Below are 25,972 nucleotides of genomic sequence, written 5' to 3'. Positions count from 1 at the left end.
TCTGCTCTGAATTCCAGTGGCAGAGTCAATGTGTGGATTCCTTTGTCTGGAATGAATTCTCTCCCAACTCACAGAAGTCAGGTCTCTCGGAAGTTTCTCCTAACAACACCCCATCGTCTAAGCTCTCAGGGCATCCGGCCTCCATTTTATCATAGCATTTGTGCATCTAATGTTATTCTTATTCTTATTTATTTATTTTTAAGCTTCTAGCTGTTTTAATTTAGTTTCTTTTTTTAAGATTATATTTATTTATCTTTAGAGGGGAAGGGAAGGAGAGAGGGAGAGAAATATCAATGTATGGTTGCCTCTCGTGTGTCTCCCACTGGGAACTGGCCTGCAACCCAGGCATGTGCCCTGACTAGGAACTGAACCGCAATCCTTTGGTTCACAGGCCCATGCTCGATCCACTGAGCTACACTAGCCAGGGCTAATTTAGTTTCTTAACAGCAATGCTTAAAAAACTTATTTATCTTGTTTTTCTTAATATATCATAATTATTTATTATCATTTAAAAATTGAGCTATAATTGACATACCATATTGCATTAGTTTTAGGTGTACAACACAATGATTTGTTATATGTATGCACTGTAAAATGATTACCAAATTAAATCTAATTAATGTCCATCACCATGCATAGTTACAAGCTTGTTATCCTTGTGTTGAGAATTTTAAGATCTATTCTCTTGGCAGCTTTCCAAGACACACTAGGCAGTGTTAACCGTAGTCACCATGCTAAAGGTCACAACCTCTGGACTTACTTATTTTATAATTGTAAGTCTGAACCTTTTGGCCCCCTTCACCCATGACTCCCACCCCTCAAATAAAATGTTGATTTATTTTTAAGCAAACTTTTTATTTTGAGATAATTGTAGACTCATATGTAATTGTAGGATATAATATGGTGACACCCAAGCACCTCTTATTCAGTTTCCTCCAATATTTTTTTTATATTTTAAAATTATCACACACTATCACAACCAGGGTACTGGCATTGCTATAACCAGCTACCTTGTCTAGATGTACCTAGTTTTACTTATATTCCTGTGCACGTGTTTTACTTCTGTGCAAACTTGTGACATGTTTTGTTCACGTATCTACCACCAGACTCCAGACACAACATTTCCATTGTCACAAAACTCCTTCATGTCACCTGTGTATCACCATGAGCTCTTCCTTCCTACCCCCAGTGTTCCTTAACCCCAGGTGGCACAGTCCATCCCCCATGTCTATCATTTTGTAATTTCAAGTTATATAAATGGGATGCTACAGAATATAACCTTTTTGGATTGTTTCTTTTTCACTCAGCGTGGTTCTCCAGAGATTGGTCCAAGCTGGCGTGTGTTCATTCCATTCTCCTGCCCCGTGGTATTCCATGTTAAGGATGTGCCACACTCTGTTGAACCATTCACTGGTGGGAGGACAGGTGAGTCGCTTCCAGGGTGGAGCTATGATGAGTAAGGCTGAACATCCGTGTACCGGTTCTTCTGTGAACATACATTTCCATTTCCCTGGGAGAAATGGCTAATAGTACAAGTTCTGGGTCACAGGGATGTTGGTATATGTATCTTCCTTGCTAGGCTTTGGACTCTTCGAGGGCAGATTCTTAGCTCTGTTCATATTGGCATCACATGTACTTAGCACATATCTGACATATGGTAACATGTAAGGACAAAAAGAAGAAAGAAAGAAGAGATGAAAGAGAAGAAAGAAATCTATTATTCCTGTCAGTTTTTAGCTATTCAGCCCCCATACTTCCTTATACCATCTTTCTATCTTTTTTAGTGAATCCAGTGACTCCAGTGCTGGGCAAAGCCTGGCACACTGCAGTTGCTTAATAGGTATGTGTTAGATTATGGAATGAACACTGGAGAGGAGACCAGCTCTTCTCTACTCTCTACACGCTCCCATCCCGCCCCATCACCTTGCTCCTTCACTCAAGCCCAAGCACAGCACAGGAGGACACACGCATGCACTCTGGGGCCATAATCCTAGGGGTAGTTTTCTGGAACAAAGCCAATAACTAACAAATGAGGTGCTGTTGCTTCGTAGCTTAGCTAACAAGAGCCTTGGCCTTGCCTGGGGAATTGCAGATGAAGGATTTGGGGACCCAGCAGCCTTGTGGACTCATTCCAATGAGAATACAGGGTGCACTTGAAATAAAGAATGCTTCTTTGTGACTCACTAAGCTCCCCTCTGTTCCTCTCTATTAGGCATGTGTCTGCCACACCCTGCAAAGCTATGACACTCAAAAGTGGAAGAGTCAGGCGGAAATAAAAACATTCCACTTCAGCACCTAAACTATGTGCCCTTAATCTGAAATAAATCTGGGACAATTGACAGATACTTCTTTCAGGCAGTTGTGGAGAAAGGCTTGACTTGTCCTAGTAAATCAGACACAAGCTTCATTATTTTTAGTCTCATAAAAATTGTCACCATAGCAACAGTACTATCATCTAGGGCAAATGTTATCTCTTTAAGTCAAAACGAGGAGCTGTCCCACAAGTACCCAGTGCTTCGAAAGGAAGAAATAACTTTGCAATAAAAGTAATTTCTTCCAAGACTTCAGCATTCATCTTAATTTATACTCCCAGAACTTTCCCCTTGTCAATAAGGGATATTACAAGCACCATACAACTTTGTAAAATACAAGGCTGACCTTTCTTGTAACTGTTACCAGAAAATCATTAATTTTATTACTTCCTTGAGACACATAGCTTCATCTGTGGCTTTTTTATTCATCCACAGGAGGTATACTGCTGATTAATTTTATCCTTGGACAGAGCATTGTGTACTCTGAGAGGACAATGGGGAAAAACATATGGAAGCATGAATATCTTTCTCTACTTGCAGGATATCATTGTAAGTGGTACAGCAAATGGCTTAGTTCTATGGGTCCTCACTTGGTACCTGTAGACCAGAGAGGGTACTCAGTGTGTGTTGGTTGGCTCAGTTGCTTTGACTCCACTCTTGGTCAGAACTGAAATTGTTTGAAAGTAGTCCTGAAGATTTATTAATATATTGAATTTTAAAAATCCTCATCCAAGGAGATGTTCACTGATTTTTAGAGAGACAAAGGGAGAGAGAGAAACATCAGTTGGTTGTTTCCTATACACAACCCCACTAGGGATTGGATACACTCTGATTGGGGATTGAACCCCTTGACCTTTTGGTGCATAGGATGACACTCTAACAAATGAGCCATCGGGCCAGGTCAATATATTAACTTTTGGAACCATGGTAAACCTTATACCTCCAGAGTGTCATTTGGAACTTATAAATAAGCTCTGATACTTCAGACATTTTTTCCTGCTGCAAGCCATGTTAATCGCAGTGTCAGATCAGGTTGGCTTTGATTGGTGCCCACCATGTCTTCTGGTTTCAGAATGCTGGTGAGGTCTCATTGCCTGCAAGGACTTTGCTTCCTCTATTTTTAGACCCATTTTATCCCAGGGTATGCCTAACAATTAGTGGTGTGACATAATTTTTTATTGGCAGCTTTATATTTCTTTGGGCACACACAGTGATGATGGAATAAGAAAAGAGGAACTACCTTTATTGCCAGTTTATCACAGAATGAGCAATGAGATAAGAAATTTATAGACATTATTTCATAGACTCTTCCCATGAGTCTATGAAATAAACTGTGAAGGAGGCATTTTCAGTTTTGTGGGAAGTTGAGATTCAGCAGGTGATGAGACTTATCCAAGATCACAAGCTGGCAAGTGTCAGAGTTAAGATTTGAACACAAATCAGAATGGCTTTATTATAATACAAACCTTTGGATTCTCCATCTAACTTCCCATTAGCTTGTTATTTCATAAAATAGTTTGCAGACATTTACGTTCTGGTGCGAAGAAGGACCTTGGGCACAGGGTCAAATCCATGATGTTAGAAGTGAGGAAGCGAAGGCCGGGAGAAGTGCGTTTCCCAGCACGGCCACACAGGAAGCTGTGCCGCTGAGAATCAGCGTGGCTAAGCCGGCGGGGCGGGGGCAGTTCCAGGCTCTGGCAGCATCTCCACCTCCTGCACACAGTGTGCACTGCCAAGCCCTCCGTCTGGGGTTGCCCATCACCCCTCTGAGGCACTGGCGCTGAGCTCACGCCTCCTTTGTTGTCAAGCTCTTTCAGACCTGAAGACAGTTGCTCACCCAGGCCCCTTCTTTCCTCTCCTTACCCCTAGAGAACCTGTCTCTTGTGACTCACCCTCCAAAGTGGCAATGAATCTATACGAAGATGATAATGGAACAAGATGAGAGAAGATTCTCCAGGGCCTGTGCTTGGAGACACTGCCCACATCTTTGTTACAAGACAGTGACTTTAATGGTAGAAATGTCAACGGAGATGGGAGGGAAGATGGGAAATGAACAGAGTATGGTGATAAGATATTTTATAGCACCAGGGCTTCAAGGAGCTGTTGACTCACTCAGCAGCCTCTCACTCTGCCTATAAAGAGGTGGGTGGGCTGTGTAAGGACTGGCGTCCACACCCCACTCCCCTTGCTACCCCACGATGAAGCTGATGGGCCACTACCCTCCACACTGGGGAAGGATTCGGAGGCCTGTTCAACACAGTGTTTCGGACAGCACCTTTCGATCGGCTGCAGCTGGTTATAGGGGTGAAACAAACCTATTTGCCATCATCAGTGTCATCAAAGGCAGAAGACAGCATAACTGAGCCTCCATTTCTTCCAATGGAAAGAGGAGAAAATAATCATTGGCTTAAAGAATTGCTGTAAGACTGAGAGATACCATATGTAAGAGCACAGTGGATTCCATGGACCCTGGTAGGTAGTGAGTGCTCAGTGACTATACATGGTCATTACCATCAGGTTAATGCTGATGGGGAGAGGTAAGCCTAATGCCAAAGCTGCAGTATAAGGGAGTCAGGGGTTGTAGAAGAAAGGCACTCTTAGCCTCCATTTGTTATTTTTCTTTATCTTCTGATGTTTCAGACACAAGTCCATATGTTTCGGGTCTAATCTAAAAGGGTCCCACAGTTTCCTTCAGAAACTTGGCTCAGGATGGCAGCTCACTGCTGATTGGCTGGCTCTAGACCCAGCAAGCTGGGAAACTGCGCCAGGTAAACAGTCTGTCCCCTTGCGCCCAGGTTCTGATTATGCCATTCCCAGGCTGAAGCGCTGAAGAAAGTACTTTATTCCAAGCCTAGTTCAATTTTGCATAGAACACATACGATAATAATCTGACTCTAGAAATAGGTACATTGATGATACAGTGATGGATTCGCTGAGGGTTGTTATATGTTTTGAAAAAGACAAACCTTTAATGAGTAACATGTTTATTTAAAGAGCACCCTTTTCTTTTGCAGGAAATAGGAATATTTTAACTTATTTATTTAGTATCATTTATCCATTTAATGGGCATCTTAACCATCTCTGGCTATGTTGTTATTTACAGTGATACATAAACTCTGAAGAGCAGGGATAATGCCTGCTTCTTTTATTTTTTAAACCACCCAGAATATTGCTGCAAACACAAGGTTTTCAATCCATTTGTATGCTGCTGCTGCTGTAGATTGGAATGCAAACTGAGTCCCATCCCCATAAGGGATGCTATTTTACTCTTAGTTTAGACTCTTAGGAACCAGCTATCATATCTTGCATGTAGCACAAATGTGTACTTACTAATTTATTTTAAAAAGTATCAATATTAACTGACTTTCTATTACCAAAGCCTGCTCAATGTAGAGAATGTGACAAGAAACATAGAAGACACGAAATGTCTTAATTTCCATGCTGGAAGGTAGATCACTTTGAACATCTTGGTTATTTTTTTCCTGTATGATTCATTTCTAAGTGCTGTTAATATTATCTAATCCTTAACTTATTTTAAGGCTTTCAAACTGATTCTTCTCACTGTGATTTCCATCCTTTCAGTTAGTGATTCCATGTTCTTTCCAGGAAGAATTATTGTTTTGTTATTTTTCAATGTATTGAAGTGTGTCGTGAGGGAAAGGAGTGAGTTTGCCATGAGCTGCCAGTGACTGCCTCCTGTCTCAAAGGAAATTTGTGGTCACCAGAAAGGAAAATTTAATCCATCTTGCCCCAATGCACTTGTTCTCCTGAGAGCCAGGTGAACTACCTTTGACTGTTTCCCTGAGATTATGTCACCCACCAAGGTAACTTTCTGTTTCAGTAGGTGATGTTAGGAAACAAAACAACACCCTTTAAGTGAATCAGTTTTGGAAAATAGAGACCTGCTTTATATCCCAGGTCTTTGATGTGTTTAGTGGTTCCAGTAAGGATCTGCCTCTCTTTTGTTTTGATTTACAAGACCTTTCCTATATATTTGAGCAGTCAAGCAGCCCAGTACAGAGGGTAGAGACATTTACCCAGAGGAACTTCTATCACTCATTGTGACTTGCAGGGATTTCGGGTCCCGGTGTGAGCTCTAAGAGAAGAGTTAGTTCCAGCAAGATCAGGTAAGTGTGCCTTTGCAATTGTGACTTCACTCTTCCTGAGGGGAAGTCCAACGAGCCCTGGTAAAGTGACAGATTGGGCGTAGGGCTGGGAGATCAGATTCAGAAATAAGTAACTTTGTGGCTTTTTAAAGCAAAATGAGTTGAGGGTGTTCCGTAAATGCAATGTCCACTCTCACTTTAACATCCAAGTATGTTCTTTCTAGTGGGTTGAGCATGAATGGATTGATTCTGACTTCTGAAAAAGCACAGGAAGCAGAGGATAGATTAACAGGAGGTTGGGACTACGTTTTAAACACCTCTGGTGCTTTCCATCATTTGGATTTAAATTGAATCACAACTAGGTACCATGATGGCAGAGGCATAGAGCAGAGGCATTTTATAGTGACTAGAGCATATTTTTACAGATGGCCACCAAGTCAGGTGCCAGGTTTGATAATATCTTGTGCATATCCATGCTTTGTGGAGGGCTGGGTTAGTAACAATACAGATGGGCATACAATTATTTACCCACCTCCATACCTTAATTCCCCACCTACGACTCTGAAAGTGTAATTTTGAGCAAACATGTAATGTGGCACCAAATACAGTGGATCTGAGTAAAAATAATTTGTGTGTTTTCATGTATTATGTTAGGAGATATATTACTTTTGATGCAACTCATATTTTGCGTTCATTTTGAAGATACCATTGGAGCATGCTTTTTTAACACCCAGGCCACGTCCAGCAGTTAGGCCAAAATAAGGAAAAGCCTGAGGATACCCGTGGTGTGTTAGGTGTCCAGTGAGCACAGTGGGGCCATGGAATCCATATCGGAGTCACTTAGAGACAATTTTTGGCACCTGTATTGGAGCTTATGGGCATCTGCAATTTCTTGGCTTATTTATTCTGAAATGCCAAGAGCAAGGTCCCTTTGATAGCAACCGTGTTGGCTGCCCCTTGGAGTGCAACTGGATCTGTTCATCAACTGTCTTTGCTTTCCTTCCTCAGAGGAAGGACATGAAGCTGGCACACCTTCTCCTTGGCCCCATGGCCCTCCTCCTCCTGGTTGGCTGCTGCTGCGTTCTCAGCACCTCCGGCGGGAACCTGCACACCTTTGTGGGCTGTGCTGTGAGGGAGTTTACCTTCCTGGCCAAGAAGCCCGGCTGCAGGGGCCTTCGGATCACCACTGATGCCTGCTGGGGCCGCTGTGAAACCTGGGAGGTGAGTCTAAGGCAGGCCCTGGTGGCAAGGCCTCTAGGGTCTGCCACTTGGCCTGATTCCTGAGCACTTTTTTGATGAAATGAGGTAAAGCTGGGAAATCTGTCTTTTCCTGTAGATGTTTTAAAAAATAACAATTATTTGTCATGCTCCAAAAAAAAAATCTGAAAGAAACATGACCTTGCCCCTCTAACAATGCATTGATAAAAGTAATAATTTTACTTGGGTGGCATCTGTGTATTTGGAAATCAACTCTGAAAGTCAAGACGAGCTATTATTCTACCCATTTTACAGATGACATGGAGGAATCAAAGGGGTAAGTGACTACAGAGTCATGTTTATTCCCACAGTGGAAGAAAGGTAGGAATAATTCTCGGTTCAAGCACGGAACCAAAACTCTTCCCTGTGTTCTTCCTCCTGTGACAGAGCCCTGAGAGAGAGAGGCCCTGAGCTGTAGAGCAGGTGAGGAGCATCCTCAGCCCCTCCTTCGGTGCTGCTCCCACCGCCCCACTCCCTCCCACTCCCCCAAATTTCTGGGGGCTTCAGGGATTATCGCAGACATATCCCTTAAGTCCCTTTATATTGAATTTCATTCAGCTTTTTCAGAGGTATTGCATTTAAACTGGGAATAAAAATCTCAAAAGACCCTGTAGGGCCGTGGTGAAGATGTATTTGCTGGATGAGAAGAGAGAGGGCCATGCAGCCCCCCCATCAAATCACAACAGAGTGACCATTGGCTCTTCCCACTGGGCCCTTAATTGGCTAATGAAGTACCAGCTCTGATCTGGTCCTCCGGCTCACAAATCTTTAAACCCACGACTGCCAATTCAATAACCGACTGTCAAGTTGTTAGCCATATGACGTCTGCCTCTTTTTTCAGCGACTATACATATTCTGAGCTCTATCCTTGTCAGATTGATTTTAAAAGTCTTGTTCAACGCCCTTCATGAAATCTCAGTTTTGGCTTTTTTGGTATCCTTTCTCATTTTCATCTGTCATGATCAAATTTATACTTTGATGCCTGTCTCCAGAACTGACTCCTTTCCTAAGGGTTTTCTGACTCCATGGTCAGCCCATGCCTCTACCCTACCTTGTGTCTTGCTTCCTTGCCCACTCTACAACTCTAAATCTAAGATTTTTGAGGGCAGAGATAAATTCTTGCAACTTTTACAGCTTTTGTCAAAGTCATGCATGAACCAGGCAATCATAAACACCTGGCGATTTATATAGGCTTGACCTCTACCTGGAGTTATGATGTTTATCCTCTAGCCCGATCAGTGCCAACTTAGAGGACCTTGAGCACCATGAGAAGTCAATGCCACTAGGACAAATGTCTTTCTATTCAGGGACTCAGAGAGCAATCTGCTATCAGATAAAATTATAGCCCCATGAAGGAACTGAGTTGTGGTGATGAAACTTCCAAATGAAATGAAACTGCTCCAGCAAGTTAGTTTTATTTTTGCATCATCAAGGGCTCGAGACCTAGTAGCCAAATAAAATTGAGTTGCTAAAGTTACTGTGGTCGTGACTTGACATCAAACATACTTAGGGAACTTTGACACCTTCTCATATTCAGGGCCTGGCCTGCTGGTGGCTCCCTCTGCTTGAAGTTCATTTTGGGCTATTTGGAGCTCTTCCTGGGCCCACGTCTCACCCCTCCGTTTCCCTCAATTCCCTCTTCCTTCCCCCTTTTAGTTGATGAATGTCTTTAATTGGATCATGGTCACCCACAGGAGGTCAGGAATTATGTTCTCACTGGAGAAATGAAAGCCCCAAGATGATTAGACAGTGAGATTCTCCTTAATGTTAGCTAGCTTTTATTTATGGCTTTATTTTGCTATGAAAAGGGAGGTTACTTATAAAAAATAAGTAAAAGAATGTGATTAATTTCCCCAGCAATCTGAAAATATAAAGCACTTATTTCTGGTAACTTAACTGGGGAGTATGTCTGAAAATAGTGTGTTCATGGTGAGAAAGTGGCTGCATTTACTTTGAAGGTCAAACTGTTGCTGAAAATAAGCATTTACTCATGGCCTAGGTTTAGGGTTGCCTGGTTTAGCAAAAAACAAAACAAAATAAAAACAAACAAACAAACAAAAACCCCCAAACGGAACAAAACCATGGTGCATTAAACTTGAATATCAGATAAACAACCATTTTTTATAAGTCTGTCCCACACAACATTTGCAACAGACTTACACTAAAAGAATTTGTTGTTCATTTGAAATTCAAATATGACTGGCTATCCTGTATTTTATCAGGCAACCCTGCCTAGGATTCCAGATTACTGAGGAAAAAGGACATGCAGCAAAATGAGGAGGGTGAAATACTATCGTAGAAGCAGGAGAAGGCAACTGATGTTAAATTCAGCTTTTCTACAAAGTCCTTTCACTGAAGAACTTCATCCTAAATCTCCATTACAGATATCATTTATTTATTTAAAAAATTTTATGTATTTATTTTTAGAGAGGGGAAGGGAGGGAGAGAGGGAGAGAAACATGCCCAACTGGGCATGTGGCCTGCAGCCTGGGCATGTGCTCTGACTGGGAATCGGACTGGTAACCCTTTGGTTTGCAGGCTGGTGCTTAATCCACTGAGCCACGCCAGCCAGCGCACCCATGTTTTTTAATTTGCTCTGATAAGAACAATAGATTACATTCACTGAACACTTCCTCGATGTAAGGCCTCGTGCATTACTAGATCGCCTCACCTTATCTCCATGATATTATGCTCTGAGGTGGATACTGTGTTTTACAGATGAGAAACTGAGACATCGGGAGTTTATTTACTAGGAGGAGACAGATGAACAAGTAAACAAATGAATTATAAGTTGATTACTGATAGCAATAAATGGTACGAAGAAAATGAAGCAGGATAGTATGTTTTAATGCAGCAATTTCCAACCTTTTTCATCTCATGGCACACATAAACTACTAAAATTCTGCAGTGCACTGAAAAGTATTCTTTTTTGATCTGACAAAGAAAGATGGTATGATTCTGATTCATTCACACTGGGCAGCTACTATTGTGTTAGCTGTTGTCGTTTTATTTGACAATTTAAGGGAAAAGAGGTCAGTGCCCCCGACTAAGTAGTCAGGTGGTGCATGTTTTAAAAACTCTTGCAGCACCCCAGTTGAAAATCATTGTTCTAATGGGTTTCCTGTTTTCTACCTGTGGGAACAGAAGCCCATTCTGGAGCCCCCGTACATCGAAGCCCACCATCGAGTTTGTACCTACAACGAGACCAAACAGGTGACCATCAAGCTGCCCAGCTGTGCCCCCGGAGTTGATCCTTTCTACACCTACCCCGTGGCTGTCCGCTGTGACTGCGGGGCCTGCTCCACGGCCACCACTGAGTGTGAGACCATCTGAAGAACACAGATGACAGGCGTGAGCCTCACAGACCCACCGGCATGGGCAGCACAAGCAGCTATTACCCCTGGATTCAAGGACTTTAATTTGGAGGAGGTTACCTGTCCCCTCCAGCCCAGGCACAAGACCCAGAGGAAGCATACGTAGGCTCATGATGCAAAACAGTATTTGTGCCTTCACTAAAATAATTCTCTAGTTCACAAACCTGCACATTTAATTTTTCTTCACCTTGAAGCTCAGAACATAATTTGAATAACACTCTCATCCTCCAATTTGGATTTATAATATGCCAATGGTTTAAATGCATTTGGGTGTAATTAATTAGGCATGGGGCTGGAAAGTTTTTAAATTCTCATGTCCTCCTTAATGACGGGTCTCCCACTAGATTTATGACCAAAGGGCCGGAAATCAATAAAATCCATGTTTAATCCTCATACCCCTACCCCAGATCTCACTGCAAGCTTCCTTAGAGGAAGACTCCCTTCTCCTTTTAACTTTTAATCAGTTATCTCCATGAGAGATAGAGAGCACTCAGACCTTTTAAAGATAGAAATAGTAGCTCCAATTGAAAGGAGTCTGGATTTGGGTGATCCTTTTTCTAAGCGAATTCCCTAAGTCCCCTTAAGATCCTTAACAAAGAGGTCCCTTTTAAATAAAAAATCTCACAAAAACTGTAATTATAGCTATCATCTACACTTAGAAACTTATAAAATTAAACTCATGTTTGTGGACTCATGTGATGTTCTCCCAAAGTGACGTCCAAAATGATGAATCACAAATGGCATTTCCCATTTAGCATATTATAGTTGTAATCTTTTAAACTCAGAAATTTTACAGTTTGTAAGGGGTAAAACTGCATTGCTGGCTTAGGTGAAAGTCTGTGGCTGCGTAGCTTGTGCCCTCTCGAAAACCTTTCAGCAGCTGATTCTCTGTGACTTTAAAAAACAAACTCTAATGCTATGCAAGTGTCTGTAATTCTGACATTTTGGGGGTTGAAATTAGCCTTCTTCCTTTTCCACAATATGCCAGGAGAATCTTATTAATGCCAATAAAGCATGTCTTTTGAATTCATGAAAACTTTCTGGTCTTAGTTAATATACTTGGAATAGCAATAACAAGCCTTTTTAGAAATGAACCACAAGGTTATTTTTACTTACATATTAACGTAGGACGTCATGTTTAGTAAGGCACACAGAGAGCTGGCTGGGTCCCATGAGTCCCCAGAGGGTTCCTACCTGTGTTCCTACCCCCCCGCCCATCACAGCTGGGGGCCAGGAGTCCTCCCCGAGTGATGGACTAATCGGTTCCCATGAAAACGTAAAGCAAAACTGGGATTGATAGTCAAGGACTGGGAGCTGAGGTGGACATCTGGGAACAAAGACCACGAGCAAAATGCAGCCCAACCTTTAGTGCGGATCCGGAGATGAGGGAAACGAACAGGGGCTGTGAAACATGTCTGAACACTTGTTTAGGAGCCATGGGCAGCCCGAGGCTGATGGAACAAGAAGAGGATGTGATTATCAGACCCCAAAGAGCCTTGCAGGAGAGGGGTGTACAGGAAGATGCAGCCAACACCACACTGAGACCTGGTAGGGAGGGAAGCTGACAATACGCCAGCATCACGCTGCTCCCCTGCCTGGATTTTCTGCTGAATCCAAGGCGAAGGCAGAGAGCAAGGGAGCCCAGTGACTCCATCCATAACTGTTGGCCTCCTGGGAAGCAGGTTGCAGAAGGGTGAGAGGGGATCTAAGGGGCAAAGAAATGAAATCCATCATAGCTACCCTTTTGGGAAGTGTAGTGAGGATGTCTGCCCCTGGCAGTGCTGTGGCCGAAGAAGCAATGAGGCACGCCGTAGCATCCCAATTACTCTGATGGACTGGGAGGGGATACACATGGGAAAGTAGGTACCGGCTAACACAGTATGAGAGGTGTGGATAATGGTACCTACCAGGACTGTGGGATTAGCTGGTTGGTAAGTGCAATCAAAGCATGGTATGAAAGCTGAATTTGAAGAAATTCTTTTCTCCTGAAGCTGGAAATCAGGCCTAATTGGGAGAGCCTCTGAATTATTAAGAAGGCCGGGCGCACCACACTTGCCATCTCCTATACTTAAGTCAAGGGCCTCCTGGGGAAGGAGTGAGGCACAGAGGCCTGGCATGAGGACAATTAGTGGATGAGGCTGAGTTTCCTTTGCAGAAGGGGCCACTTCACCTTGCCAGAGTCAGCCTCCCATGCTTGGAGACCCGGCTGAAAACTCATCCCAGGAGGACGCTTTCTGAGGTAATACCTGCACTCCTCAAACACTGCCCACAACCCCTGCTCGTTCTACTTGGGTAATTGGGGTCAAGTGTCAGGAAGGCCTGGCTGGGGAAGGGCTTTTCCAGTGATGGGAGGACTGATTGCCACTTGACTAGTGTACACAGTGATCAGTAAAATGAACCTGGGAGTGGATCTGAGGGTGTCAGAGTATAAGACTGGATAAGAGTTCAACTGCATGGGGACACTGTCCCATGCTCAGGATTTCATATCCTCATGAGAATACCTGGATCTAGTCCCTATACTAGTGGATGACTCCGTAAAGCTTGGGGAAAATGGTGGCTTACATTAATGAATAGAAGATGCCAGAACTGTCCTGGAAGAGTGAGGACAAAAGGCTCAGAAAGGTGAGTCTTCTAAATGGTTTTATTACATGAGACCAGAGAACCAGCCAGCTGGCTATGATCATCTGGCGGATTCAGTTGGTGCACCTGCCCTTTGATAAAGCAGTGTAAGGAGTGCCCCGCTGAGGGACGCCCGCGTCCTAGGAAAGCTTCACGGTGGCTGTCCTTTGAGACGGAGGTTGGTGGCAGGAAGGAGAAACTGCCATGAAACTGGGCTTCTTGGTGTCAGTGGAGGGGAGAGGGGTCTGGAATAAGAGACTAGGTAGTGACGTGCAGCTGTAAGAGGCAAGGTGACCATAACGGCTGTACCAGGCAGCAGAGCTCATGGCACCCAGGGGACTCAGAAGGGCAGGGTTTGTGGGCTGTACCTAGTCCATGGCACTCAACACACTTCTACAGGAAATATGTATTATAATAAAAGTTATTAATTAAAAGGAGGAGACTACATCTGTCAGCACTAAACTTGTTTCAAATTTCTCTCTTCCCCTTTTCTTTCTCCTCCCTCCTTCTCTCTCTCATGTCCCTCACTTCTACAAACATTTATTAACTCTAGTTTTGTGCAAGGCACTGTGTTTTGAAAAAAAGTTATAACTATTGCTACCTTTTATAGATTTCTGACTATAAGCAGGACTCTTGATATTAATGCTTTGTAATTCTTGTGTCAACTATACTCTTAGGCACGGTTGTTACCATTCTCCAGGTAATAAAACCAAAGCTCAGAAAGGTCAGGTAAGTTGCCATAGAGCAGACAGCTGATGGACAGCATGGGTGAGATTTCCCCGACCCAGAACCCAACTCTCCCCATCGGAGCACGATGCCTCTTTGGAGTGCTCCTTCCAAGTCAATCCTGCCTGGAGAAGGCTTTGAATTTATTGATGTCAACCTCGCCCTCACCATTGATGAGCACGTTTGCAGTTCCTTCTGGACCTGGCTCAGTGCAGACTTGGGTTGTTTTATGGAGATTGCAACTCTTCTCTAGTTTCTGCTTAACCTCTAGGAAGGCAATGTTTTGCTGTAGCTCAAATCAAAACTTATTTCAGGAGAGACTGAGGGTGGAAAGGAGTTAAGCCTCAAAGGGAAATTCAAACAGACTGCTGTGGAGATGAAGATGGTGTGCTCGCACCTCATTTCCCAGGTAAGGTGAACTTGGGGTGCAAGGAAATGAATGATGCTTCGGTGCCTTTGAGGGGAGCTCTGGATAAAACTCAGCAACTCATTACTCTTGGAAATATGTTTATTTCTGCAGTTAACAAAAGGTAAGGAGAAGTTGAATTTCCCCACTATGAGAGCATTTTTAAATGAAGAAGATAGTTTCTCAGAATTCACTGTACTTCTGGGTTTATTAGCTCCATTGGTTAAATTCTGTTTCCCTTCTTCCATTGGTTAGGAAATGAATGAGGCACCAGGAAAGTATCAAATTCTGCTGAGTGACCAGATGAACTCCTCTGATTAATTAGATTTTTAACTTAATAAAAAATATTTCCGAGATGACAAATGAACTATATATGTAATCGAAAATAATGTAGTATCAGTAAAACAAATGGTATTTCATGGAGTTTTCCGAAAACTGCTTGTCTTCTTCATTCAGAAGATGTTTTCTTAAAAGTAATGTGCACTTATCCTTTTTGGTTTTCTTCAAAACATTAAATTATTAAGAAGTAACTTTTAAACCATTCTTTAGCAAATTCTACCAATTTTATTTTCTGTTGACATTTTCTAGTAGCACAACAGTTTACTGGAAGTTTGGTCTTCATTTGCAAGATGGATCTTCTGGTATTTATTTTACAGTGATCTCCCTTTGTTTTAATAAGTGCAATTGTCTGCATTTGGAATGGAGAGATCCTGGCTTAATGGCTGGTCGTGACCTTGGAGTATGGAAAGGGGTGCTGAAGTCCTCCCCGGTGGTGGTGTCCGGTAAAGCAGCAAGAGACAGGAAAAGGATGAGAAAAAGAGGAGCACGTGAAAGCACTGTAATTGGTAGGGGAAGGCGGAGGCTTGTAACAAATTTAGGGGGATTATTCTATTCTCTGCTCCAGGTCCTCATTATCAAGAGTCAAGCAAACATTTCCCAAGCTTTGTGGCTTTATATTTGACTCTAAGTTCCTCTGGCTGTGCCATTTCCTTAGCACATGGGGTAATTGAGTTAACAAAAACCAAACAAACAAGAAGGCTTCCTGATACACAGAATCAATTACATGATTTGAACTTGGTTGGTAAGAAATTGGGGCTTCTGAAAGTTATTCAAAGCCCCAATAAAACAACTTCCCAACAGCCAGCCAACTAACCAAACATTCCCCAAAAGAGAAAGAAAAAGCATTTTGCTTTAACAAAGAATATCAATATTACTAAAATGAGAATGGTAACTTATTTTGGGGGGGATTGATATTGAAAATAGGATTTCCATCAAGAAATAAATGTAAATATCCCCGAGTCTCAAATAACACGATACGACTTAAAATCACTTGAAAGAGTATCTATTCACTTAGAATACACTATGGACACACAGTGAAGGATATAGGTGCATTGTAAACAATCATTATCTTAAGGAAGTATACATGCAGAATTATGTACTTAAAATAGAAATTTAATCCTGTTCATTTGCAAGTTCTTCTTACAGGAAACACAAGAACAAATCATGCTTTCTCGGCCTCACTGCGATGCTGCAGCAGATTCCTGGGATGACTGTTGGTGAGGTGCACCTTCAAAGGAAGGCGAACTCAGCTTCCAGGCTGCTTTAAACTTTCCTCTTCCATTTCCTTCTTGGAGTCTGCATATTGAAATGGAAATATTTGGGGGGAACCAATGATCCTGAGTGGAATTAAGACACCCAGCACTTTAACAAGATGTTGGGAATGTTTTTAAGAGGAAGATTTTGATCAGCTTTCGGCTCCTGCTTGAGCAAGCTCAGAAGCTAATGCTGAAACATCTCCCCATTGAAATGTAAACACCAGTTAATGAGAAACAGAGTCCATTTGAAATAGGCTGCAAATTTCAGCATCAACGAAGCCCAAGCCAACTTCCAGACAAAGCCAAAAGGAACTAATGTAGCATCGGGTCACTCATGCCAATCTCTACTCTGTCAACTGCAGACACGCCGGGAAATAGAAGCAAGTCGACTCTGATCGAGGGGTTTTTCTTGTTTAGCACTGAATTATTTTCAAGGCGCTTCATTCAGTAACGTTTTTATTCAAACGAAGAGAGGCCCTCAGATATCCTGCACTGGGATTTCATGTTACGGTTGCAAGAAAAAGATGGTGAATCAAACATTTTAAAAATTCCAAGTAAATGGATTTCGAAGGGTGATTGAATATTGATGCAAGTTTTCCTGCCCGATTTGTTTCTTAGGAAAAAGGTGAACAGACTACCCTGTGGCCAGAAAAGACAAGCGAATGTGAGGGTGTGCCCCTGCGCGTAGGCTGTAGGACAGGCAGTCCCCGGGGTAAGAAACACTTTTTGGCGGCTTGCACCAGTGGTTATGAGCAAGAAACCAGGGATGCATTTGTGATGATGAAAATAATCTTTGGTAAGACTCTGTTTTGGGATTTGACTAAACCCTTCCGAGAATGCTAGCCATTTTGGGTAGCCATGCTGCTCCCAGACAAAAAAAAAAGCAGCTGTCCCAGGTTACAAGCTTCTCAGTTTAAAGGTATCTTGGGCACACGTGCCTTCCTGAGCCTAGAGCAGGAAGGAAGACACCTGACTGAAATCACCGAAGCCAGAACTGCCCTCAGTGCAAAGGGCGGCCTGCTTCGGGGAGCAGAGGTGGTCCTTCCCCGAGGGGGTGGGGCCTAAAGGACTGCGCGTGCTTAGTGACAGCAGGTCCTTATTCTGTCATTTTTTCTTTTTTCTTTTTTAAGATTTTATTTATTTATCTTTAGAGGGGAAGGGAAGGAGAGAAGGAAAGAAACATCAATGTATGGTTGCCTTTCGTGCGTCCCCTGCTGGGAATTGGCCTGCAGGGAACTGGCCTGCAACCCAGGAATGTGCCCTGACTGGGAATCGAACCCTGATTGTCTGGTTCGCAGGCCTCCACTCAATCCTCTGAATTACACCAGCCAGGGCTTGTCATTTTCAGGAACAGAAAAAATGGTAACCCTTGTGCACTTTCTTTATTTGTTCGGAGGTAGGTATGATTTGCTTTCAGAACTTCTTTAGCAACAGTGGAACCTGAATGAGACGACAGGCTTCAGTGTGTACGCACATGTGTACACGTTTTTAAGGGCTCTTGTACACAAGGTGGGGAGTGGGTGGGGAAAGAAAACCGGGTTCCCTGGGATGTTTAGCAAAAACATGTTGAATAAGTGAACACAACTCCGGTCTGTGCCTAGGACAACACACACAGAAGTCTGTGGAATGCCCTGCTGAGAGGACACGTTGTTTGCAGTCCATCTTCACTCTGGTGTCTAGGGCGCAGGGTCTTCGTGAAGCTTCACCAAAAGTTTCATGCCTCAGAAATTTGTTTGTTTTATCTGTGTTTTATAACTTCATGCGATATGAATCTTCCTTATTTCTCCACGGAAAGTCATTCTAGGGGGGCATTTTTCTCTCCCTTACAAACAGCAGAAAGACTTTCAGAACAGAAGGATTCAATCCTTCCGAGTGAGCAGATCTTTCCAACCAGATGCTGCTTTTCTCTTTTGATTCCAAAATATGCCTTTTCCTTTTCTGCAGCTGGGCAGCACATGACAGGAAAAAGAAAGGACTTCCAAAAAGCCTTATTATCCATCCGTGAATGTGAACAATATTAGCCGAAGGAGCACCTACCGAAAATGTAGCACCTGAGAGTCAAGTGAAGCTGACGGTCTCTTCCTCAGGCCGCTGCACGTCTGGGTCTCGGGTGTCTCACAGACCAGAATTCTCACATTTTTACGCACACACAAATCACCTGGGGCCTTTTTAAAATGCAGATTTGGATTCATTAAGTCTGGACTGGGCCTGAGATGCTGCCCTAGTCCTAACTGGCTCACGGGCAATATGCACACTGTTGGTTCTTGCACTACACTTTTGAGTAGCAGAGGGCTGGACAATTTCCATGTTCTAACAGAGGCCCGGGGAAGGCAGTTTCCTTGAGTGGCTGCTGTAGACACCCTCAGATAAAGCAGAAATGACAGTGGGAGAAAAGGCACACTACCTAAAGGTCAGAATACGGCAGGAAATAAAGTTCAAAGTTAAAGAGAACATTCCACTAATTACAGTAAGTACACATTAAAAAGTCATGACCTGAGAAACAGATGGCAAGAAAGCAGACCATGGGCAGACTAGCCCCCTTCCCTTGTCCTGTCGTCTCCCCCGTGCAGATGCACAGGGAGAAACATGGACTCTTTCCGCTGGGTGAGATCCCGCTGAGTGTACTCAAACAGGAGTGCTGTTCCCTCAGAACGAAAAGCAGTTTAAGTCGGGTGATGAGAAGAGTGTAGAATTTATTAACCTCCTGGCCCATGGCTTCTCTAGAGAGGGACAAAATCCAATTCCTAAAAAAAAAAGGCTGATTTGAAACATGGTAGTTGGTGATAAAATTTTTTAAGTGTGTATTTACAAAGCTGCCATAAATATATTGCCCTTCCACAAAAGAGTTTCTATTATTTCTCCAAAGACCATAAACTCAAAAGACTGACTTGTGCAGGGTCACTGGGAGGCTAAGTGTGCCACGGTGGCTTCTCGGGGGACCCAGCTCTGGACCTCGGGGACCCTCTCCTCAGATTGCCCCAGACCTCATATCCCCTAAGACACTCATCAGAACCTCTCACCAAAGATAACTGCATGTACGGGAAGGCCTGGTGGACATGGCTGAAAATGCAACACCGTTCCTGCAGCTAGAGGGTGCTGTGAAGTTCCTGAGTCACCAGAGAACTCAGGACAAAATAAAATTGCCAGAGTAGAACATGTTGTAAACACATGCACAAAATGACTCTGGATTGGGGTGTAATACTCCCTAAGGAGGAGAAAAATAGATTGTGACGAAGATTAATCATGCATCTTTTACTCTAATTTCCTGTCCTGGAAGCTGAAAGCCAAGAACTGGGGATGAACTCACACCCCACGACTTCAGAGACGAGCCAAACCCTCCTTGACTCGTTCCACCCTGACCCAGAGAACTCTCCAAGGAACAGGGCCAAGCCCCTCACGCCTGGACTGCCTCTCGTAGAGCCCCGCGCTTTCATTTCCTTTTTGGTCTTTGTTGACTCTGGAAGCACCACAGATTGTTGCTTTATCTCATATTTTTGTACTCCATTATCGCTGCCGTGCATTTTAAATGCAGTCTTTCCGTTTAGATACATTTCACTGAAGATGATTAAATACCATTCATGCAAAGAATGGTTTTTCCAGATATCCTAGTCATTCTGTTCAGGTTTTACATTATGTTCACTCCCAAGGAAACTTTCAAAATAATTTATTCACTCATATTTCTTGGTAAGCTTCCCTTCCCTGCCTGTTCTATGTTAACAGAGAAAGTAGGAGGGTGATGACCAGCATGCTGTTAAAGAGCCTCCTTCTCCCCCTCCAAAAAAAAAAAAAAAGAAAGAAAGAAAGAAACCCAAAGAGCATTGTCCAGAATTCTGTCCGTTTTAAAGGAATGATGAGGTAGGGTAGAATTATCGGGGACTGTCTCACAGCTAATCCTGCCGGTTGCCTCTGCGTAGATGCTGGGAAACTTGAAGTGCTCTCGCATTAACAGTCCTCTTTTCGCTCTGTCTGAGGGACAAGGCAGGCGTACAGTTCTCTGGGAGAATTGTCAGGTATGTGTTTTTGCCTTGTGGGTGGTTTTAGTTTTCTCTCCATTCTCTAAACGTTTCCTTTAAAAAAGTACCTACCTTCCTTTTAAAAAGCTGGGTTCCCCTGACCTTCTTTTTTTCTCTGTGTTCCTAATGGTCCTTGAAATGGAACTGGTTTGTTGAGTTTCCCGATTTGTACTTGGGACTCCTACTCAGTGATTCTTAAGAGAGTGACTGGTGACCCGTGGTTTTCTCTGTGGAGGGAGAGTGCACACTTTGCATTCTGGCATCTAAACACGGGGAGATTTAAAACCAAAGGCATACATGGTTAGATAATCATCTCGAGCATGGAATCAAATGATCTTTTAAAGCAAAAACCCCAGAATCTGATCTCCCATCACTTTGGTCTCATGGATGAGTTTGCCTTTATGAATGCAAACCTGGATCGTTAAAGTGTTACCTCAGGCTGAATGTTTCTTCTTGAAGAGTCTCCATGTTGCGAGTTTATTGCTCACAGAAACTTAACACTCTAAATAATGACATTGTTTTGGCTTCAAATTCTGGGTTTAACTTTTTAAATGTTCTAAAATTGTGAATGTGGTTGTGATTGCTCCTTTGCTACTATGTAAGTTTTATTTCCTTTTGGGTGATTCTGTGAAAATTGTGTATGGTTATATTCACTTTGTCTGGCACTAACAAACCAGAATCTTCCTCATGGTTCTTTGTGTGCCACGATCAGACACATTGTTGTTGAAGTTTCAGGACTAATACTCTTTTCCTGGCATAGGTACCTGACTTACTTTTTCATTTCTCAGTTTGGACCCTCCTGGTTTAGGGTTGCTGTAGTTAATTGTAGTTATTCAGTAACTGTTCTTTGAGTATAATTTTTCTTTGTAGAAATTAGGCCAGATTTCTTACTGTTGACATGGCTTGGACTAATGTCTTAGTATTTTGTGTTTCTAAAATAGCCCAAATAGTCTATTAATTCTACCAAACAACTAGCCATCTGATTTAAAAAAAACAAACAAAACATCTATCAAACTAGTTATCTGAACCACTAGATTGGGATTATGTTTCTGTATACTGCACAATTAAATTGGGATTGTATTACATTGTATACTATGGATTCTAGGCATGTCATGTGTCAATTCTTGTCTCTATGTTATTAGTGGTTTGATGGGTTATCATATTCATAGTGGCCTAAGTTGTGCGTTTGAAATGTGGCTGGGATCTATAGGAAAAAGAGATGCTATTCCAGTAATTATACCTACAAAAGTCAAAGTTACTGTATGTGATAACCATGTAGCATGGAGTTAAAGGGCACCAGGTGGGAAGTACATAAACTGAGCTATGTCTCAGCTTTATCACAAAGTGTCTTCTTTAACCCATTTAGGCTTAAGTTTCCTCATCTGTACAATGAGGGCATTGGACTATAGTTTCTGAGGCCTCTTCTAGCTCTGAAAAGTTAAGACTCTACCTTCAAATGGAGATCAGGTTATCCTTTCTTGACTTGGGAAAATCGTGTAGACCATTAAAGGACCTGTCTTCAGATTTCTATGTGTCTTATCTTTGGTTTCAGGATATCACTGTATTCAATCTTAGGGCAGAAAACACTTTTTCGGGAAATGAACTAATACATCTTGCCATGAAACAGGATAAGTGATTAATGTGGTGTCATGAAATTAACTCATTTTGGCTGCTTTGTTCTTCATTATTTTATTCAATAATTAGCTCCTAAGAGCTCCAGGAGCCTGTGCTCCACCCCCACACTAACAGTCTCCCCAGGTTCTGGTTCTGGGAAAGGGTGCAACCTTCCCACCGTGAAGGAGTTCATTCCTGCGGCGCCACTGGAGAGGCGGTGGCCTGGGGAACCACTTGCCTGTTGAGGGGTTGAGAATCACATCCGGATGATTCTCCCTGGGGGAGCCAACGTCCTGCGCTCAATTTTCCATCCACATCAGTGAAAAGTGAGGAGCGGCCCCCCGGCAAGATGTAACCATGCAGTAATGTAAGAACACTGGCTAAGCGTGCTTCATTTATTACAGAACTCGGTGTTCATTGTTGTTTGTAAAGGAGGACTTCATAACCTCTGCAGAGTTATATTTTATGCACGGTCGATTTCCATTTACAAAGGCAGAAAGTCTTGTTTTCTTGTCAGGCTTTGACTTACAAAACTCCTGTTTTCTTTAGGTTGGTGTGTGTGCATGCACTTGTGTGTGCCTGTGTGTGTAAGTGTTTAAGGGAATGTTTTGCAATTAGATGGGAGAGAAGGGAAATAAAATTCAAAATGTGAAAGAGGGAAAACACACTCAGAAATTCTAGAAAACAAACCAACCAACCCCAACGCACTGTCTTGGAAGGCCTTGACTGAGAGGACTCCCACCATAAACTCCTGTTTTTATGTGCTTCCTCCAGGGGCAGAAGGGACCAGAGAGGCTGGATTTTTCTAACAGAAGGCGTGTGAATCTGAAAATTCTTAAACGAAAATGGGTGTAATTTCATGCTGCAGGGAAGCATTTTGCTTATGTAGTTGAAATAAAAAATAAAGTGCCTACCTGGGTGTTGCTAGGATAATTGTAAGCAAATGAGACTAATTAGAAGTCTTAGCAGTCTGTAATTAAAAGCTGGAAGTAACTTACTCCGTGATAACATATCCCTGGATGTTGGGAAGAGTCGTACAGAAAGGACACTAAAGCTTCCAGGGGGCTTTTTCTCCCCCAAGGCACAAGACCCTGTTCTGGGGAGCACATCACTTTGAAAACGGGATAAATGGATCGAAAGCTTGGTACTCACAGATCTAGCCCCTAAATACACATTTTGGACAATGACTATGGGGAATAGGGAGGGACAGTATTTCAGTACCAGTTGTACTTGGAAAATGTCATTTACTGGTAAAAAGAATGGGAGCGTACATGGGGCAAGCTGAGAAAGTACAGTAACACCCCTTGCCCTTTATCTATGGGGGATAAGTTTGAAGACCCCTAGTGGATGCCTGAAACCAAATCCTACACATATCATGGTTCTTCCTATACATACACACCTTTTCACTTAAAGGAAGCACTTCACAGCTTCTCGTTGGCATATCCAAACGGCCAGCGTCACTGCTCTTGTGCACCGGGGCCATTGTTAAGCAAAATCAGGATAACCTGAACACAGGCGCTGCTACTGTGAGAGTCGATCTGACGACCAGCAGGGCTCCCGAATTACTGGCGGGCAGGCAGCATGTACTATGCGGAGAGGCTGGGCAGAGGGATGATTCCCGTTCTGAGCGGGACGGGGTGGATGGTGCGGGATTTCATCCCAACACTCAGATCAGCATGAAATTTTAAACTTATGAATTGTTTGTTTCTGAAATTTCCGTTTAATGTTTTGAGACCACAGTTGACTGTGGGTAACTGAACTGTAGAAAGGAAAACCACAAATAAAGGGGTCGGTGGGGTACCTGCACTTTCAGTTGAAGCAAGAGGAAAAATTGAGGCACCTGGCTTCCCTTTTGGGGACTTTTAAATGCTTGATTTTTCATGCCCTGTGGCCAGACCCTTCATCTAGATCAGGTTCTTACTGGGCATGGGAGGAAGAGTGAAATCAGGGGAGGAAAAGGGGGCACAATGGGGAAAGGAAGTTCATTTTGCTGAATGAAGACTATTTTAAAAGGTAAGTGTACCATGTTTTTCCTCCAATCAATTTGACTGAAAAGCAAAAATACAACTTTATTAAACACACTTCATTCCTAATTTGCAATGACAATATATAATACAGAAAAAATAAGGCTACTTATCAATGTAAGCATTTCCAGGGTGAATCTTTGGCAAAAATGTAACCTGCAACTGTTCACACAACATTTTTTTCAACTGGGTTCAAAAACCATGGCTCTGAAGTTTCCAAAAGTTCTAACGTTTTCTTGTATCATCTCATAGTCAGGCATTCAGAGGTACAAGTTGGTTCTAATAGCTTTGGTAGGAACAGGCTGAAGATAGAAATGAATATAAAACACGTTAGGCTAATTTAGTATGGATTTGTGAGGCGTGAATAAACTGGGGAGTTAGTAAATTTCTCAAAATAATACATATGAATGTAAGACACATAGGAAGAATAGCAGATGCAGAAAAAGAGGTTGGTATTGTTTTCCCATGTTTTGTAAAAGACATCAAGTCAGGCCACCAGTACAGGAACCTAGTGCCTCTCTTAGATTTCCTACGGCCTCACGTTCATGGGAGGGACAGATGCAAGACAGGCTTTGACTCTGTTTCCAACGTGTCAGCAGTGGCACCGGCTGAAACCCGGCTCAGCCTTCTGGCAGAGTGTGCAAGGTGGATGCTTCTGGCTGGTTAGTGGGCTGTGCTTGGGGGTGCTCGCAGGGCGGAGACGGAGCCTCCGTGTGAAGGGACTTCCTCTCGGGTCGTGTCCTCCTTATTGGCTTGACCTTGGTGGTGGAAGCTGGCTGCCGTTCTAGATGGGGCGGAGGTGGGTCTCAAGCCACCTCAGATAACTGAGCAGCAGCCGTGGCACGCGGGGCAGTGTTTCTTCTTTCTCTTGGGGTGGAAGATGGTGAGGATGGCTTCATCAAACACAGCTTTCAGACCTTTCTGAGTCAGGGCCGAGCATTCCAGGTAGCACTGTGCTCCGATCTGCAACACAAAAGAGAGAGAGAGAGAGAGAGAGAAGAGAGAGAGAAGCACAGTGATGTCAGCCCTCTGCCTGGCCAAGTGCAGTGGCTGCTTGTTCCACAAAGAGCCTGCGGGTTGGTTTGGATAGTGCTTTTTATATTTTGCATTTCATTTTGCCTCTGCTATCCTGATCTTTATATATTTATATATTTATATATTTTTTACTTTATGTCATTAACAATAGATGGTTCTGGATTTCTTTTGGTAAACAAGAAGTTCTGAAAGCGACCCATAGCCATGTATTCCTAATGTAAAAATTTAAAAATATAAAAATTAATAGATGATTCAAAAAGAGCGATGTGGTTTCGACATACTCTGCGATCCGCAGGGCTCCATTCTGTTGGTTTCAGCACCCTCTCACCTGTACACGGAACGTGTAAGTCCGGTCCAAGTGAACTGTGTCTCTTTCTAGACACAGTGAATGAAGCACAGTGTCAACTTGGTTGATAAACATACAGGAAAAAAGTGGCTGATACAGTTTTACAGGTTAATCTTGAATGAAATTTACTTGTGATAGCTAATTCTCAGCAAGGAAATATCCAATTGATGTTATTATTTGGTTTTAAAGTCATATTTTTAAGTGCTTAATAAAACCCAAAGCATGTAAAAATAAAATTAGCAGAATCCATTTATTGGCAGAGACACCCTTCTTGTCAGAAGACAGTCTATATGTATTTAGAGAATAAAATATTTTATGTTTGCTTAGGGCTTTATTTCAAAGCTTCTAATGATTTCATACTATGGTATACTTGATCATCACAAAGTCCCTATGAGAAGTAATAGAGATTCAAGCCAGAACTATAGCTTCTCATTAGAAAAATGCTAGGGCAGAGCAGACCCTGTTTTGCAATCAACTTCACAAAATAATTCACGAGAGGGAGACCCACAGTTGTAAGTGCTCGCAAACTCAGTCTGGGCCAACAG

The 25,972-nt window shown here is 42.8% G+C and overlaps 2 protein-coding genes across 3 annotated transcripts in view; one reads left to right on the top strand and one right to left on the bottom strand.

Annotated features, from left to right (window-relative positions):
• Nucleotides 1-6,200: 6,200 nt before the first annotated feature.
• Nucleotides 6,201-11,457, top strand: GPHB5 (glycoprotein hormone subunit beta 5). 2 transcript variants are annotated; one of them, XM_053673380.1, is made up of 3 exons: nt 6,201-6,439; nt 7,427-7,639; nt 10,820-11,457. In XM_053673380.1, the coding sequence occupies exons 2-3, from the start codon at nt 7,436-7,438 to the stop codon at nt 11,006-11,008; spliced, it is 393 nt and encodes a 130-aa protein (XP_053529355.1). In that variant the 5' UTR covers nt 6,201-6,439; nt 7,427-7,435; the 3' UTR covers nt 11,009-11,457. The 2 variants fall into 2 exon arrangements, with proteins under 2 accessions (XP_053529355.1, XP_036981915.2); XM_037126020.2 differs by lacking the exon at nt 6,201-6,439 and having other exon boundaries at nt 7,354-7,639.
• Nucleotides 11,458-24,071: 12,614 nt separating this feature from the next.
• RHOJ (ras homolog family member J) overlaps nt 24,072-25,972 on the bottom strand; it is an 81,013-nt gene continuing 79,112 nt past the window's right edge. The window contains exon 5 of the mRNA XM_037126018.2: nt 24,072-25,009. Within this exon, the coding sequence (XP_036981913.2) occupies nt 24,863-25,009 (147 nt within the window). The 3' untranslated portion in view covers nt 24,072-24,862. The remainder of the gene's footprint in view (nt 25,010-25,972) is intronic.

Source organism: Artibeus jamaicensis, unplaced genomic scaffold (assembly GCF_021234435.1).
Source record: "Artibeus jamaicensis isolate MK-2021 breed Jamaican fruit bat unplaced genomic scaffold, CSHL_Jam_final contig_851, whole genome shotgun sequence".
NCBI classification, from domain to species: Eukaryota; Metazoa; Chordata; class Mammalia; order Chiroptera; family Phyllostomidae; genus Artibeus; species Artibeus jamaicensis.
Note: the sequence above shows the minus strand (reverse complement) of the source record. Positions and strands in the feature narration are given on the sequence as shown.